General features: G+C 36.2%; 1 protein-coding gene across 1 annotated transcript in view; it reads left to right on the top strand.

Moving 5' to 3' along the window:
- USP46 (ubiquitin specific peptidase 46) overlaps positions 1–18,491 on the top strand; it is a 31,196-nt gene extending 12,705 nt beyond the window's left edge. Inside the window, exons 2-9 of the mRNA XM_068186720.1 lie at positions 886–966; positions 1,711–1,924; positions 4,154–4,383; positions 7,755–7,831; positions 13,033–13,116; positions 13,412–13,609; positions 14,259–14,337; positions 15,278–18,491. Coding sequence (XP_068042821.1) covers positions 886–966; positions 1,711–1,924; positions 4,154–4,383; positions 7,755–7,831; positions 13,033–13,116; positions 13,412–13,609; positions 14,259–14,337; positions 15,278–15,379 — 1,065 coding nt within the window. The 3' untranslated portion in view covers positions 15,380–18,491. The remainder of the gene's footprint in view (positions 1–885; positions 967–1,710; positions 1,925–4,153; positions 4,384–7,754; positions 7,832–13,032; positions 13,117–13,411; positions 13,610–14,258; positions 14,338–15,277) is intronic.
- The last annotated feature ends 590 nt before the right edge of the window (positions 18,492–19,081 follow it).

Raw genomic sequence — 19,081 nt, 5'->3', positions numbered from 1 at the left:
AAGCTCATAATGTGTATAGGAATTATGACATTTGCTTTGACAGCAACTACCTTGCTTATTAATTTAAGCTTGTTCAAAAATGGGCATTTTAATATAGCCAAACAACAGGTAACATACGAAATTAGTGGTTGTGCTTACAGACCAGCAGTTACCTAAACAACATTGGTGTTGAAGATACAGCTGAGCATAACTTGCCACACTAGGGCAGTGACTAAGAGATCTAACTGTGCTTGGATTTATGTGCTCTTTAATGTTAGATAGGACAAAATGACATGTATATTGCATTTGCTTTTAGCATCTGTGATGTTACTAGAACTGGGTGCCAATCTGAAGCCCAAGTATTGTTACAGGCTGATGTTTAATTCAGAGGGAATCAGAGGAGTTTCAGTAATGCTTAAAAAACCTGCCTTCTATCTAGAAACTGGTTTTTAGGGTTGTACTTAAGATCAACTACTGTCTTTATGAGACAAGAGAGTAATGGGATCCAGATGACCATGTACACAGTAAAAATAAGGGGGAGGTGGGTGTGGGAAGAACCCCCATTGTGACCTGTTCATTCCTAGTCATCTATTACTAGAGGGCCCATGCCAGGCCAGCTCAACTATCCAGATTTGCAAATATTTTTATTGGCTCATGGGACTATTGTTCTTGCCTATCAGTAAGACAGAGATATCTTGACTAATCATAGCTAAAAGGAATGAATTATTATCTGTCTTGATACTGTCCATAATTTTACTTTGGAATCTTAATATTCTAAATAATTTCTTCCATTTTAATGCTTTTTGTTGTTGTTGTTGTTGTTGGTTGGTTTGGGTTCTGACATTTTTTCCTTTTTTTTTTTTCCTTTTTTTTTTTTTTTTTTTTTTTCTGTGTGTGTGTGTGTAGGGCACCAATGCCTCTGCTCTGGAAAAAGACATTGGCCCAGAGCAGTTTCCAATCAATGAACACTACTTTGGATTGGTCAATGTAAGTCCCATTTTGATGTTACTTGAAATTTGCTTTATTCCTTGGTTTTGTTTTGTTTTTCTCCCCTGCTCTTACTAATCTTATTCTAATGCAGGATTGTCTTTTATTTTTAAGTGCTGCTCATGTTGCAATTTTAGGCACAGTGGGTTGCAAAACTCTATCAGATGGTTGAAGATGGCTTCATACACCCCCAGAGAGAACAGTTCTATGAATATTTCCAGGGATTAGAACATACACTTAAATAAAATTAAAAGTCTATTTTAGGTGTGAAATAGGACGGAGGAAGTGGTGAAAGTATGTACAAGTTTAGGTACAGCATTCTGCATTGGCAACTCTTAGGAGGAGCTTTTTTATTTGACCAAGGAGAAAATGAGTGAGAAGAATGTTTAATCACTTGTTTGTTCCCTTGGAAATTATATAGATATAGTAATTTTTTCCATTGAAAACATTAGTCATTCTGCTACTGAGCAGTAAGATAGAGCCCAGATATGTAAATAAACTTAATGAAATCCACTGCAATAAATATTTTCCTTACAAGTGGAAACCTTTACTTTGTATCCTAGTTAATTTAGAACACCATAGTGTTTTTCATGAAGTGTCATGGTGGGTGTGGAAATCTATTTCTACTGCAACTACATGGCAAAATGGCTGGTTTGTGACAGTGACAGGAGTCAGGATTTGGATGAACAGCTAGTTTGGTTGTGATGCACAGGGATTAAGCTTGTTTTTAATTTTGCATGGCAGTTTGGGAACACCTGCTACTGTAACTCCGTGCTGCAGGCATTGTATTTTTGCCGGCCATTTCGGGAAAATGTATTATCATACAAAGCCCAACAGAAAAAGAAGGAAAACCTCTTGACTTGCCTGGCAGATCTTTTCCACAGTATTGCTACTCAGAAGAAAAAAGTTGGAGTTATTCCACCAAAGAAGTTTATATCAAGGTTACGAAAAGAGAATGGTAAGTGTAAAACCAAAGTTCTCTAAGGTATTCATGCATTGATCAAAAAAGCATAAATACATCTTAAGCAATGTGATCATGTTAATCAGAAACACAGGTTAGATTTGTAAATTGCTTTTGGTACTTTGTGGGGTGTATTATTATTTTAGTATCTGTGTATGTGATGTTATGCTTGAAATAACCATGGCAGATTTCATAGGCTCCCAGAGGTTTGTGAATTAGTGATGTTTTGACAACATGGTGGGGCAGACCTTACTGTAGGGTGAGCTAGGGCTGGGAATAGGGTGACACTGCTGTAATTTTTTTTTTTTTTTTTTTTTTTTTTTTTTTTTTTTTTTTTTTTTTTGAGTATGGCAGAGAGAAACATTGAGGGCAGCTGGCAGTATAGAAACTGTGTGACCTAGGAAGGCTGCAGGCACCACCAGCTCCAGAACACCCTGGAGGATAAGGAGCCGGGAATGTGTAAGGTGGTCCATCAATTACACATCAGCTGCTGCTCTGGTTCTTGGAAGTGGTGGACACAGTCTTACTTGGTGAAGCATCAGACCCCTTTTGACCATTAAGTTGGCAACAGCATAGACCTAATCTTGTAGTAGTTCTGTCTAAGGGATATGAGCCTGTCACAGCTCCATTTTGGCCTGGATTCATATCGGTGTGGATGGCATGCTTAGAAACAGAGAGGCTTTGAATGAAGAGACAAAGTATGAGTCAAACACCTGGAAGAAATTGCTTCCTGGTGACAGCATATAAATGAGCAGACTGTTCATTTCAGAGCAGACATTTGAAATCATGAAAAAGTTAACTCTGAGTCATCTAGTGATAAATGCCCCCACACTATTGGGGATCACTTGTAAAGACTGGATCTTATGTTTTCAGCTTTTTTAAATTAGTGCCAGAGTCAGTGTGTATTAGCCTGCTTATATGTCCAGGCTAGACACTTCAAAGCCAGCGGTTCTGTGCAATGTTTTCTGAGGAAATCCATGTGAAGTTTTTCAGGAGCAGGGGGATAAAAATATACATTTCTGGGAGCACGCATACTTTTTTCTTTGACATGGTGGGCGAGTTAAGCCTTTACTGGAGAAGTCTGTACTAAATCACCACTGGGATATTTTCCCCTTTCACTGCAAGCAATTCGTATTGAACAGGACAAGTCTTTTCTCACCAGACTTGTGTGTGAAAAATGAGCTTTGTTAGGTAGTGTTATTATTACTGCTTGAAGTGAGTTAACCTTGACTGGCTGCCAGGTGCCCACCAAGCCGGTCTCTCACTCCTCATCTCAGCAGGGCAGGGGGAGAAGATAAGAGGAAAAAAATCTCATGAGTTGAGATCAAAGTAGTTTAATTAAAAAAAAAAAAATTACATGCAGAAACAAAGAAAAACCAAAGGAGATTTATTCTCTACCTCCCATCTACAGATGATTTCCAGGTACTACCTGGGATGTAGGGCCTTGGCATGTGTAGAAGTTTGTTTGGAAGAGATATATCTTAATAATGGAAAACCACACATCTTTCTCTTAGATTTTAGTGATGAACATGAAGTCACATGGCATAAAATATGACTTTGACCAGTTTGGGTCAGCTGCCTCACCTATGTCCCCTTCCCAACCTCTTTCACACCCAGTCTACCAGCCTTTGGGCAGGATGAGGGTTGGAGAGACAGCCTTGTGTGAGTGCTGCTCAGCATCAGCTGAAACACTGGTACATCAACACCACCATTTTAGGCATTTTGTGCTACAAAGCACAACTCCCTGTGGGCTACTGTGAGGAAAGGTAACTCCATCCCAGACACGGTACACGAGTATGTGTCAGCATCCAATGGCCTCAATTTTCCCAGCCATGTGGCTTACTGTCAAAACTCTGTGATGTTCCTGAGTGTCTGAGGGATGTGGAATATGGGGATGGAAGTTAGTGCTGGCTAAAGTTAGGCAGTAACTGTCTAGTGTAAGGAAATAATTTAGGATGAGTCACTCTCTTGCTTTCTTCATTGACTGTAATGGGAGCCTACACAACCAACTCCAATCAGTGTAACTTTCTAGACAGCTAAAGTTTGGAAGCTCTCCCCCAAAGTAACTTCACTGGAGCCAGGGTGAATGGCTGCAAAGCTATTCTTTGGAATTACTACAAATACTTTGCTGAGCAAGGGCCAGTACAAGTATTTGGGAAAAAAATATTTTTCTGTCTTGGAGGAAAGGATATTCAGCTGTACAAATCTTGACTCTCTTCTTCACAGATCTCTTTGACAACTACATGCAGCAAGATGCACATGAGTTTTTAAATTACCTGCTCAACACTATTGCAGACATTTTGCAGGAGGAGAAGAAACAGGAAAAGCAAAATGGGAAACTGAAAAATGGCAACATGAATGAAGCCGAAGAGAGCAATAAACAAGAATTGACCTGGGTGCATGAGATTTTTCAGGGAACACTGACTAACGAAACTAGATGTTTGAACTGTGAAACCGTAAGCATTGGGATAGATTTTTTTTTTTGGTTGTTGCCCATTAATAGATAGATACATTTTGTATATATAAATATATGAATCTTTTCAGACATCTGAGAATTGTGGATATTCCTGTAGAATTTACTTCTTGAAGTGAGTATATTCTTTTCTAAAAATTTATTTTTCTAAGCATTACTTGGCTAATCTCTGCCAAGTTTTGCTGTCCTAATGCATATGTCTACAGTTAAAATCCTTGCTGGTAAATCAATACCTTTCCTTATCACTGTAACTTTGAGAGACGATATTCACATCATATTCATATAATAAGTGAAATGTTAAGATGATTTGTGTTAATTCCATCTTAAGAGTCTGACAGGTATACAGAGGGTTCATTATTAACAAATTGTTTTATTTTATCTCCCTAATAATTTCTAGAGGATGATATCAGTTTGAAATGTCTTATGCTTGAGCTATAAGTAAAAATTAATTTTTGTTGGGAAACCTGATTGCAAGTCTCCTGTTGATTACTGTCTTTTTCAAACACATGCTCTTATTGAAAGAGAAAATAAATAATTTTTTAAAATTTTTCCTGTGAGGTTGCATGAAAGAGTAACAGAAAAAAAAGTCTTCGGGGAGAACAGTGACACTGACCTTCCACTAAGGTTGGAATTAACATCACCTAACCTTTGCTTGGTGAAGCAAAGTTGACAGGCATCAAGGATGAGCTAGTCATCTCAACTCCTGCAGCTGATGGAGATTGTGAAGGAGCTTTTGCAGGAAGCTCTCTCCATCTGTCTCTAGGCTGTTTCATGAAACAAAGTTTTTAGCAGTATCCGGTGTTTTGTTCCATACTGCTTGTCCTGGCTTCCTGGTGTTGCAATTCTTGGTGCAGCAAGTTGAGAACTGGGCCAACAAACTGATCTGGCCTAAAAATTATGTACTTTTACTAAGATCAGTGCTGCTGCTATGGGCTTCCTCAAAGAAAACACAACTTTAGATTAGCTGCATTAAGATGGGAGAAGGTGCTCAGAAAAGGTATCTTCAGACAGCAAGGTCTAGGCAGCTGAAGCTTGGTGACATAAACTCTACCCATGTCCTACCAGATGTGTAAAAGAACAAAGTCTGATATTTCTAATAATAAAGATTAGCTCTATATTCCAAGAAAATACATGTGGCACTTCCAGGAACTTGGTCAGAGGAGGATGGTGAGGAGAAGAGATACAATGATAGTCAACATAAGATGTTGGAACAAGTTTGGAGCAAGCTTGTATGAGTGAACACATGAGAGAGATAGTGAAAATTAACTATTTAATCTATTTCAATTATAAAACCTTGGGTAATAGCAAGTTAAAATAAGTGAAAAGTAAGAATTATTTTTTTAACTGACAAGCTTCTCTAAATAGTTGTGGCCTAATTCTAAATCAATATCTAATGTTTACTCAGAGAAACTGGTGAAGAAGTGAGGATGTGTCCTTGGGTAACAGCATAACTGCACAATTCCATACTTCTAATTCAAAGTGATGAAACTGTATGGAAAATGTAGCTTGTCTGTAGCTTCCTCTGAGTGCAGAAATAGTGTATACTACTCAGGATATTTTTCCAGTGTGTTTTCCTTGGATTAATGTAACAGGAAATCTTAGAAAAATAGTAAAACAGATTAAAAGTTATTCTTTTGTTAAAATATTCATAAGTAGTACATGAAGAATCATTCAGATTTCAGCAGTTCTTATTCTCACAAAGAAGGTAGTTTGAATCTGGTTTTCCAGCTACCTTTAGTTTTAATCTGTATTATTCTAGCTCTAAGTAGCTCATCTTCCCTTCCAGGAAATATTTGATATGCAGAAATCAATAACAGAATTCCTAGCTTCTTTAAGGCATTCAGATGAAGCACTATGCCTGCCAAGGACTTTTTCAAGTGTTTAAGTTCTCATGATACTCAGTGTGTCTGATAGAAGTCTGGTTCCAGCTGTAGAGACACAATGTTCTCTGAAGCTTTGTTGCTTTATCTTTCAAATTTTAGCTGTATATTTATACTGCAGTCAATTGCTGCTGGTTTTGTGGTTTCCTGTCCTCTGTGGGTCAAGTCATGTCTCAGGGAGGATTTTTATTTGAAAAGCTGTTGTTCATTTCAGTTGGGTGTGCATTATTCCTCTGTACATCTTTGATCATATCAAAATTAATCCAGCTAAAGGTGTTTCTCTGCATTCAAGTCTGATATGGGCTGCATTCACCAAGCTTATAGTATGCCTGACATAACACAAATATGAGCTCAAGGCGGTACATAACTATTACATCTACAGCATTGCAAAAATCTGAGCATGAGGGACTTCTGCCACAACAATGGATCCTCACAGCAGTTCTTGATTTGTACTTCACTATTTTCCCATCTGATTTAGTTTTTCTAAGGAAATGCAATAGGAGGCAAAAACATGGAGTGTTCATGCAACATTTTATAAAAATATTATTATGAATATGACTGAATTCATATGCAGTAAGTAATTCTGCAATCTTTTCACTCAGTTGAAGTAGTACAAGAATTAGCCATTTGGATGATTTTTTTGTTAATATTATTTCAACTTTAAGATTAAACACTCTTAGTGAAAAATAATTTTCAATACAAAAATCGGGATCTGTCATTCTGAAAATATTCGGACTTCAATTTTTTAGGTGAAGACTCTTCAGTATCATTTTTCTCCTCTTGTTCTGTCTAAAAAAAGATTGGCAACACCGAAATGATTTTGCAAAATATTATCACTGAACCATTTTTACCTTTAATATTTAAATTTTTTAATCAAAATATTGACCAGGAACAATATCCAGTGGGGAAATGTAGCTGTGTCAACCAGAAGTATAAACCCACACTTTTCAATACTCACTAGAGAGAAAAGATAACATGGTATAGTATGACTTTTGTGACAGAAATATATTTGGAAATTATCTTCATTGCATCCTTAATAGTGGAAATAATTATGTAAGAATAAAATGTGAATGTATATTGTAATATGTTATACAAAGGGTAAACAAATTTCTGATAATAAAAGAAAGCAGACTGTGTTACATAACAAGGAAACATACATAATCTCAGATAATACAGGGGAGGATGGTTCACCTTTACTGAACAGTAGGCTGCCATTAATGGCCCATGGTTGGTGGGATTGTAAAAGTGGAATAGACAGAAGTTAAATTATATGAAAGCTGGATTGGTAGAATTACTAATAAATATCACACTGAACATTAGTCACACAGAACTAAAAAATATTAAAGCATCGAAATGAATTATTTTTATGTAAGAGCAATTTCTACAGAAACAAATATCTTTAGCATTTGCTAAAGATAGAGACAGCATTTAGATGTATGGTATCTCTGTTTTACATGTATGTTTTTTGCAACAGGTTAGTAGCAAAGATGAAGATTTTCTTGACCTTTCTGTTGATGTGGAGCAGAACACATCGATTACACACTGTCTAAGGTAAACAAATGCATCTTTTCAGCAGTTAGTTCTAACTGCTAGATTTTTCAGGTCTAGTAGTATAGAAAAGTAGAAAAACATTTAGATTTGAGCTTACCCTAAGCAGGAGAAAAATACTTTAAACTGGATGTTTCCTCTAATGACAAAATATACATTAATGTTCTTTGTTTTACTCACTTTCTCTTTCAATGTATGTATTTGAAAGAGGAAAAGAAAACAACTTCCAGGGAAAATAATTGATTGTGTTGTTATCTGGAAGAATTGCTGCAGAATAATTATTACCTTCAAAGAGATTTTAATGTGCTTATCTTTAAGCTTCTACACAAGTGCTTTGTTGATTAGGATTTATATGCATATTAAAAGTTGAGTGCATGTTTTGCAGAATGAGTGCTAGAGTTCATAGAGGGCAAAATATTTCAAAAGTCTATTTTATTATCAGAAATTTCTTATTCTGTGTCTGATCCTAGAATTATGTGAAGTCTTTTATTCTAAATTTCTGTTCTGCTCCTAGTATATTCTTAACTTGAAAATTCTAGACATCAAAAAAATTTTCAGTCTTACATTCAGTCTTGTTCTGAGAGATTTAAAATGTCCAGAGTTTTGACGTTAATACAATAAACCACTACCTATATTTAAGACAATATATTGCTCTTCTAAGGTAATGATTATCAATTGGTCAAACTCCTTCAAACGTCAAAATTGCTATCAAGGTTGAAATTGCATTATTCAGTTAATTCTGGAACGCCTAGGAGGGGTTTCCTGGTGTGTCATCCCAAGGTGAGAGTTACAGAAAGAGAAAGAATGTGAGGTACTAGCTATTTCCTGAACCAGAAAGCAGTGACTTCTCTGTGAATATGACAACTGCACTAAGTAGCTTCTCTTATAATTTAAAGTTCCTTCCTTCTCAGTTTCTGTTCAGTCTCCCACAGGATACTGTAGCAGTTCTTAGCCCTCAAGTAGTTCCAGACTTCATTAATTAGCCTCCCTGTAATAGGTGAGCAAACCAAAGAGCAGCTTTGGAAAGCAGTGCATTCTCTTTTTCCCCTGTAGTCTCTTTTCCTCTTTATAATAACCAGTAGTTGAATCTTTATTGGTATTACAGGCTTTTGTTTGCACACTTTTGAGTACTCATTATAGCCACCACCCTGAACTTGCCAGTATTACTATTCCCTATGGTGTTCAAAGTCAGTTTGAAATGCCACTGAGCTGCAAGAGTGCCACAGTGCCTTTGTAGGCCCTTTCTAATCTGAGTTGTTATTTGGTTCTGTGGTACTGGAGAATGAGCTCTGACATTTTCTTACAGCTGAGTCTGGTAAACATGTTAAAAACTGCTGCTGTATAGAGGTTACCATCTGTCCTTCAGCTTTCTCCAGTTTTTATTTACATTCTTGATCTTTCATCTTCTTGGAAATGTTTTCATAAGAATGGCCATTTTAAGTAAAGGCAGAGTAAGTACTTCAGTAAAAATACCAATAGCATTTTTTCTAATGAACAGACAGTGGCTGTAGCTTAAGGCGTGGAAGAACTGCATCTGCACAACTGCAACCAACAAGTGAATGGTGGAGTTGAAAGTGACTCCAAAGAGGTTTTCCCCTACCTTCATGTCAGAGAGGATGCTTATCCAACATGTTCCAGAAGATCTTTTTAGCAGTATTATCTTGATTGTCTATCCCAGTCATTCCTGTTCTTTAGTACTAATAAGTTTTACCTGCTGTGTAATATGAATCTTTGGCATTTCAGTTCAAGCCTATTTCTACTTGCCCTGTGTACTCTAGGCATAAGCCAGAGGTTGCCCCCATTCCCTTTTGCAGTAGCCTTTTGCATACAAGAAGAATGTAATCACTTTTAAAAAAAATTAAACAGCTAAGGTCATTCAACTTCTCCTTTTCAGGCTATCTTCTCTGGATCTCTACACATGTTCATTACTCTTCAGCCTTCTCTCCTATTGGACCTCTCTCTTGAACTCTGTCTTTCTTGAAGTGCTGCTGTCTAGAACAGGACATAATATTCCAAGAGAGATCTATACAATCCTGAGAAGAATGAATGCCCTAAGTCTCTTTGTGCATTCCAGTGTAGTGCCTTTACTCCAACAGCATGACATGCATTTAGAAGTTTACCCATTGCTCCTTTTGGAAATAAAGGAAAGCAAAATCCTGATTTTTCTTTTCTTGAGTGGGAGGTACAGGCCACTATTTACAGATTGAACAGGAGGAGTGTTATCACCTCTCATCTATTCTATTGTGTTTTATGTTAGCAACATTTCTACCTCAGTTTAGAAAACATATATTCAGTTAGAATATGGATTTCCTCTCATTGCTGTCTGGTATTATGCATTATTACACAAAATGTAAATGCTTTTGTGGTTTCTTTCAATGGGAACATCCAAGTTATTACTCTTTGTGGAATCTTTGCTGTCTCCTTTTTTTTAAACAACTGCTTTGATGTGTCCTAATAGCTTTAAGGGCTGCTGCATTTAAAAGGTAAAATACAGAAAAGCTGTGCAAAATAACATTTAAGTATAATGAAACTCTTTACCACTACAGATTAATGTTCTTTTATTTTTGTAGTTTTTCAAAATGTAAAAAGTCCTTCTGTGCTCAAGATGTCCAAAGAACAGAAAGAATACAAGCCTCTGGCATAGTCTAAACCCACAGGATCGACAACTGGGCCCAAAGCAATAAAAGTCTTATAACAAATATAGTATATATCCATTGTTTTTATTTCCAATTGGAGTTGCAATATTTATCAGTCAGTTTGATCCTGACTTGTGTAGTAATTTATATTACACTAATAGTTGTCTCATCTCTTAAAACAAAAAATTAATATTATTTATGCATATAAGCAATAGAAAGCAGCTTTCACACTGTAGCAGAGAGGCTGTAGAAGCACAAGGTCAGTGATAAGTTAGTACATCTTGAACAAGTATATACAAACATTTCTTTTTCTTGCTAAAATAACATAAGCAGAATGCAGATTGGACTGTTAATGTTAATGGGATAGGAAAGAGTTAGATATATCTTGAAACTAGCTTTGCAGGCCTAGAGAAGAGTTCTGCAGGGCTGTGCCTCTTGCACATGCAGACTTTGTGAACAGCAGTCAGTGATCTGGTTTTTTTAGCCATTCAACATCTGTTAGAAGTGCCATGCTGAAAATTCTTGATTGCTGAAAGAGTTACTGAAGTTGAAATTATTTCAATGCCTAACCATTTTTCAGTGAAACATTTTTTTCTAATTCTACCAAGAATAGATGCCATAATGCTACTAATAAATAAATACTACTACTAATAATAAATCATACTCATAATAGATATTAAAAGCATCAGAAGAACTAGGATATTTTAACAGGAATTTAGAAACTCTTTGCATTTAATTAACTTTCATAGGAGACTTGGAATGCAACAAACCAATATCTATCAAATTTCTACCATCTGCACATTTCTTCATGTTAGAAAAACATTTTTCCATGCTTCACTTTGAGATGGGAAGAAAACTAATAAATTCCCCAAATTTGTTTGCTTTTTTTTTTAATTGAGACTGTAGGCTTCGAAAATAAATATCAGACTCTTTCTCTAACAGCCAACCTAAAACTTTCACAGGCACATTCTACTGAGACTTATATTCTCCGCACATATAACTCATCTTTAATATTTTCTAGTTTCAGCTCTTCACTTACAATTCCCTGAAAGGTTACCGTGCTTTTCAGAGGAATTGGCTGAATTAAATTAATTTTATGTTTAAATTCAAATGTGAAATCACATATTGAGATCAGTGTTTACCACTGAAGCAAATCCTTCCCAGTAAAAACATTTTCTTTTCTTTTAGATAAAAAATAATACTTAGGATCAAAGTTTAGCTGTAACTTATCTTTCAAAATATATTTTTTTCCTAATTTTCAGCACTTTCTCCTCAGTGTTAAGACCTTATAAAGAAAATAAATCAGTTAAAGTATTCTCAGTTGTTAAAAATATTATGCAGTCATATGAAGTGCTAATTTGTTGTGCTCTGTCAACCTAAAACTTTTATGAAGTTATGTAATTAATTTCTAACATCTATGCCCTAGCAAACAATGTAATCTTCATCTCTCCCACCTACCCCTGTAGTGATGATGTCAGGAAGAAATTATCATCCAGAATCCTCCCTTTGCCTTGTAAGACAATTCTGGTGCTGCCTACCGTGAGAGCAGGCTGAAGTTGCAGACAGTGTGGATTCGGGCTCCGTGAATGTGAATTGCAGTGGTAGAAGGGAATTTATTTGGGTCTGAATGGGTGTGAATTTGCCTGGAGTTCAGAAGCCTGTCAGGTACAGGTAGGGTCACTCAATACGACAGTTCTGGAATTCTGATATAGCTATTTAAGGCCCAAAGTCACAGGAAAACCTATGTGTTTAAAATGGAAGATTGGTGCTTATATCTGCATTCACAGCTCTCAAAACATCTGTGCAGCTGCAATGTAACACAAGAGGGGACAAAAATAATTACTGTTAGTTTTTTTTTTAAGTGGTGTTGGGTACCTAAAATTCTGCTCCAAAGCATATCAATGCTGTGACTTCCAGCAAATCTTTTTGGTGTACTGAGAGATGCTATCCTTCCAGCATAAAGGCAGCCTTCCACTGCCTTTACAACTTTAAAAGCTCAATACAGAAATATCTCTGAGTGTATTTACTTGATCAGTATTTACAAAATTTTCTAGAAAATGAAAAAGTATAATCTAAAAACTTCTGGATGACTGTTCAGAAGGTTAGAGCATGCAGGAAACTAAGTTCAATTTATTTCTTCTTTGTAAGAGGAGTCAAACCTTTCTTATGGAAGAACACCATAACATGTGAGATATTTGGGGATGGCAGAAGTGTACTTAAAGCTGTTTTATTCTGCAAATAATTAAAAAAAAAAAACAGAATGGATTGAGTGATTATACCCAAGTTTGGGCAGCCTCTTTATATGAGAGACCAGACATAGGTCCCATTTTGAGACACCTGACTTTTCATTTGTATCATATAGAGGGCCTCTGCTCCTATTGTAACTTATCATAGCAGCCAGATATCCTTAGTCCATTTGCAAACCCCAGTACAGTCGTTTCAGATGCTTTAGAAAACTGGAATGGGTGAAGATTTCATCCTGTGTGTCTTTTGGGTTCCAGTTCATCCACCCAAGTGGGGCAAATGTATTCATATCCTTAAAGAACTGATGATTGTATTTATTTACAGAGACTTCAGTAACACAGAGACACTATGTAGTGAACAGAAATACTACTGTGAAACTTGCTGCAGTAAACAGGAGGCACAGAAGAGGTAAGCAAAGAGCAGGCTGTTTCACCATGCCCTTCCTGGGTTCTGGCAAACTTACTCCTTGATATTTATTTTGTTTAAATACCTAGAAATCTTACATCCCAAATGCATTCTCTGTGTTGACAAGAGAACCTGCAGACAGGTTTAAAGGCATGTGTCTTAGTCTAGAAGCTATTTCTAGTTGGATATTGTTACTTACAAAGTGCTTTTATAATGCAGCCATTTGCTTATTAAGGGAAGAGAGAATGGCTTTGAACGGGTCAGGTGTTCATCATATGCATTCTTAATGCTTTCATAGGATGAGAGTAAAAAAACTGCCAATGATTCTTGCCTTACACCTCAAGAGATTCAAGTATATGGAGCAGCTGCACAGGTATACAAAGCTGTCTTACCGGGTCGTGTTTCCTCTGGAGTTACGTCTCTTCAACACCTCTGGCGATGCCGTCAACTTGGATCGAATGTACGACCTGGTCGCGGTCGTTGTTCACTGCGGAAGGTAGTGTGCCTTCATGTGTATCACCAGCTATTGGCAGGTGTTTGCCAAGGGCAGAGCTATCCCTGACAAAATGTGGGGAGAATGGACTTAAAGCCTGCTGCTGCATGGACTTGCATGTGTCTTGGGCTGAACCATTTACCCAACATCCCTCATAGTAAATCAGTACTTGTTTAAGAAATAATGTCTCAGGTCTCCAAAAGTCACAAGTTTGGTTTAAATTGATGAAACTGCCTCCTTCCTCATAAGACCCCTTAAAAAAGTTGGGAGCCAGGACTCTGTGAGAGCCAAAGGCTGGCATCATGTAGGTCTCAGAACAGATCATTTTGGTCAGTTGCCCCCTATACTTAGTTCTTACAGTTTTAAAAGTATTTGATGCCTACCATGAGCAACTTGTTAAGTGTTCTGTACGATAATTTGCTAAATGGTCCTGGCACGGGTGAAAATAACACCTTTAGCTTTCAGTTGATTAGCTTTGCAACAAGTTAAAATAAAAAGGGAAAGGACTGAATGTCTAGAGTACCACCACAGGTGGATTCACCATGTTTTTCATAACATTTAGTTATAATTCTGCATTCATAAAGAAATGTGACTTATCAAAATGGACTCAGTAGTACATTCTAATATTTTGGGTTTTTCTTTTGCTTTCTAGTGGACCTAATCGGGGGCATTACATTACTATTGTGAAAAGTCATGGATTTTGGCTCTTGTTTGATGATGACATTGTAGAGGTCAGTATGCTGAAGGTCATGAGCACAACTTTTGTATTAATGTTTGCTTCCCTACTTGGGGCTAAAATTCTGATCCAGAACTGGGTAGAGATTACCAGTTTGCAAAGCCATAGTTTGGTTGTAATGTTTATTTCAGCTCTGTTAGGAAAAAAGATTATAAACAAAATTATTAATCCTGTAGTTTGTGCTCTGTCAGTATAAGAGGGGTTTCTTTATTTCATAGCAACAACAGATGTTTTTAATAGCAGACTTTAAGAGTTTAATTTTGAATGTTTTCTATATCTAATAAAATCAATTTAATTAATTAAAACCTTATCACTTGGTAAAATTGAACTAAGTAAAGCTAGCATTGCTGTAGAATTTTCAGTTTTGAATAGGGAAGTTACAAGAAAGTCCGAATTTTGTTGTTGATCTGGGATTGCCTGAGTGTAGATTAGAGTAGAATGTCCCACAGCAATTGCAGATTCTGTCTGAGCACTCTGAAATTCATTCTTGTACAAACCCTTTATGTCATTGTGGCATACTGGCAAAACTGAGGTTTCAAGTCTGATTTCCCAAGAGGTAAGGAAAGTAAGCACGGGGATGCTGGATGGGGCAAGTCTTGAAGAAGATTTCTGAAAATTTAAGAAAGATAGGATCACATGGTCACATTTATGTGTTTTAACAGTGTTCATTACTGCATTCCAAGGAGTCTCTCTGTTATTGCAGAAAGCCTAATTCAGTTAGGTTCAGTGACAGAAACATGCCTATGAATTTCATGAGTGAGATCAGCAAGGCTCAGCCCCTAATCTTTGCCCTTTCCCTGCTTAAATTGCAAACAGAATTTGCTAATTGCTGCCCCTGAACAAATAACTGAATTTGCCTTTTCTGTACGTGCAGTCATTTGATCGGTGTTTGGTGTTTTATCTAACAGCATATTAAAAAAATATTTATTTTGCAGAAAATAGATGCTCAAGCTATTGAAGAATTCTATGGTCTGACCTCTGATATATCAAAAAATTCAGAGTCTGGCTATATTTTATTCTATCAGTCAAGAGAGTGACTTGGCAAACTGTGATGATTGCGCACAAGGATGCTGCACACAAAGGAAGGTGATGGCTCCCCTGAACTGACTTTTACACAGATCACATCTCGGATGGTTGAACAACAGCTCACTGTCTCCTGTTCAATGGTTTCTGTGATGTTGACTATAACTGTCCATTCTTGACATTCAAAACTTTGTTTTAGACGGGGGGGGGGCTGTTTGTAGTTTTTAAGTCTGATTGAAGAGCTAATTGAAGTCAGATTTTAGTGGAATTTATATGGACTAACATTTACAGATAATAAGATTTGGATGTCAACTGTTAGACCCAATCCAGCTAGAGTAGTATTTTATATGAAAGTATTCATTACATTTAGGGAAAAATTATTTAAAACTTTCTAGATGGTTTTGGAGTGTGTTGATTTACAAAGCATTCCTTTAAATACATCCTGACATATACTTATCCCTTTTAAGTGTAAGAAAAAAAAATCAATTTCATGATGATTTGAGTTGTGGTTGTATAGGGGATTTTTTTTACATGTTACTCTGCTGCAGAAAAGGTTTTCTTCCAAAATCATTTCCATTTTGGTTGTTAAAAACTTTCAGTGTGTAACCACAGACCTAAAATTCACGTAGAGGGATTTAAATTACACTGGAACTAAGTAATTCTGTATGTTCAGTCACTTTGTTCTGAGATAGTACAAATGAGGTGAGATTTCAGAACTTACAGAGCACTGGAATAAAGGGAGTAATATCACACATATGATACAGAGATAAATTGCTTTTATAAAGATTGATCTTACATTTTTGTTAACATTGTACAGATTGTTTACTTGGATTGTGTTTGCAAAGATTGCAACACGGGTCACATGTAACATATCCATCAGGACTGAAATTATCCAGTCCATTTAAATAAGCATTGTTTGTACATAAGACATAACTTGATCCTGCAATTTTCTAAATATCTGTAGGTCCCATTTTCATTTCTCAAGACAGACTCCATTTCTTAGAAACATAATACATAGCAACCACTAGTGTACATGCTATCCTGTATATATATCATCCTTAACATTTTGGTCATACTTGACAGAGTTTTGTCACCACAGAAACAGATAGGGATCTGGAGAGTTTGATTTCAAAATTAGTACAAAAGAATTAGTTTGTGATTTTCCTGGATAAATTTGGCTGGCACTTGTCATGCAATGGCTAATAAAATTTCTGAATTCACCTGAATACCTGAATTTGGCAAAGAATAAATGTAGAAGAAAGTATCAGTAGGGTTTGAGAAGGGATTGATAGTGGCTTGAGTCAGTGGTCATGCTGGGTAACTACCCTCTTCTGTTTGACACTTTGACTCCATTATATAATTCTTGAACTTGAGTAGCCAAAGTCCTATTGCAATGACATCAACAGCAAAACCACTCTTCTTGTTTTCATGGGGACTGACAGTTGGTTCTAGTATTTATAAGGAAATATTCTCATCTCATGAAATTTATTTCTACCTGTTACATTTTATTTGCTCATTATGTATTTATCTGACTATGTTGATTTTTTTTTCCTTTTTTCTAAGAAGCCTGCCTGACACTTTATGGCCAACACTCCCTTTCAAGAAATGACTTTTGAAGTGCAGCTACGTCTCATATTTTAGTCTTCTGTAGAAAAGATAGTAATGGTTTTCATTGTACTCCACTGTGAATGTGAAATACCTTTTTGTGAAATATTGGTGAAAATTAAGTAGTTTCTACTGTAACATCATCTGAAGTTCAGTTGGATTTATCAATGGCCATTTTGTAAACTAAGGCAATGTAGCACTTTACACTGAATGAGAAGCAGAAGTGGACTTTTCAGCTAAGATTACTTGTGATTTATCATGTTATTTTACTGATGCAAGAAAACAGACGCAGAATGTAACCTTAAAGGACTTAAGTGAATGAGAGTAGTGATCTACAGAGATCACTCACACAAATGAAGGCTGGTATGCAGGCTCAAGACAAGCATAATTAGGATGCAGCTCTTATTCTTTTATTGATGTTAGAATGCAATGTTCTGTCTCTAATACAGAAGATAGACATCTTACAGCAGACTTCAACTCCCACTGAGATGTGGGAGCTTTTCCACTGAAAAGCTAAACCTGCAAATCCCTCTTTAATTTATTTATTTATAAACATTCAGAATTTCTGTATAAAAATATAAAAATTACTGGCCTTTTAAAATGAATAAGGTTTCCTGACTATGAATGAAATCACTTTCTAGACCAGCATTAATCAGTGCTGGTGCAAAGGTCTGTATTTAGCTGTTTACTACTGAACATTCTTACAGCATTCTTTTGCTTTAAAAGATTCATAAAAACCAGATATTCTTAATGTATCATTTGAATCTTCAGGGCTCATGTTTATATGAAAAGTAATTTTTCATAAAAATAATTTTTAAATCAGTTTAATTTTAGGAAAAAATTTCCTTATTTCAATAGATCTATGTGAAAATTGGTTTTTAAAATGTTAATAGTTTGAATTAATATTTAAATGCTAAACTACAGGATAATAATCTCTGTTTTTCTCCACTGCAAGACAGCTTTAGATTGTAAAACACACAGATCATTGCAGTAAGTTATTGAGAGGAAAATTACTAGAATAAGCTGTTTCATAAAATATGAAAAAGCATTTTTCATGCCAACCCATGGAAAGATCACAGCACTAGTATCACACCAGTCCAGCATCAGTAGTCTGACATCAGCTCTGAAGCACTGTGGAATACACACTTCATATTAACACTGGCTAAACTAGGGAGCATTTTCTTTTGATTAATAAAGTTGCAGTCACAATTCTGTAAATTGGATCCAGTCTCCAGTGTGCTGAATGTCTTGACTTCCGTCCAAAAGCTGTCTGTCACAGCTGTATTAATAGTGCCAGTATAGGCAGAGGAACTCTTCTTTGTCAAATTAAGCACATTCACTCAAGTTTTGCAGGACTGGGATCCCCACAGGAACAATCATATGGTGTAAAGTATTTCAGTTGGTTAAATAAAGCATAATCCTTTTTCTCTTATGCTTATGCAGATATTTCCAATCCCTTATGAAAGAATGGAAAAATATCTAAGACAATAAAAGTTTTCAGCTAGCAGCTAGAAAACAAAAGGCTAGCACAAATGTCTAATACTATTCTGTGCCTCCCTAAAATGTCTATATTTTATGGTGTCAGGTTCTGGAGTTTTCCAGTTGTTTCCCATGCTGTTGCTGAGATGCCCTGTCCATTTGTAAATACTATGTTCTCTACTTAGAAAAAAACCTATTTTTGTCTTGTGCCGTGTTTCCACAGCACTACAGTGCTGATAAATCAGTTACCTTAGAGGATGAGCTCAGAACTCAGCTTTTATATTTCCAAGAACAGGCTGTTGGGATTTTATGGAATTTCTAATGTGGGGACATAGCAGAGGGAGCCAAAAGAGTAGAGTGATGGAAAAGTCATACTAATGAAACAGAACTCCTTTTTGAAATTTGGTCCCAAAATTACTCCTGTCAAAAATATTTTAACAATTTTGTTACCTCAGAGTGCTAGATTATATATGAAAAGTCTTGTTCCTTTAGCAGTTAGAGTAAAGAAAACAACGAAGCAGGAGTTTCCTTCATATCAGGTTTAGTATAAACATTAAAGACCTAGCAAAATTCGACTGAAATTCACCTTACACAATGGGTCCTATAGTGCTAGCACAACCTTTTGTCTTCAG

The sequence above is a fragment of the Anomalospiza imberbis genome, chromosome 4, assembly GCF_031753505.1.
Source record: "Anomalospiza imberbis isolate Cuckoo-Finch-1a 21T00152 chromosome 4, ASM3175350v1, whole genome shotgun sequence".
Lineage (NCBI taxonomy): Eukaryota > Metazoa > Chordata > Aves > Passeriformes > Viduidae > Anomalospiza > Anomalospiza imberbis.
This window is presented reverse-complemented; position numbering and strand designations above follow the sequence as displayed.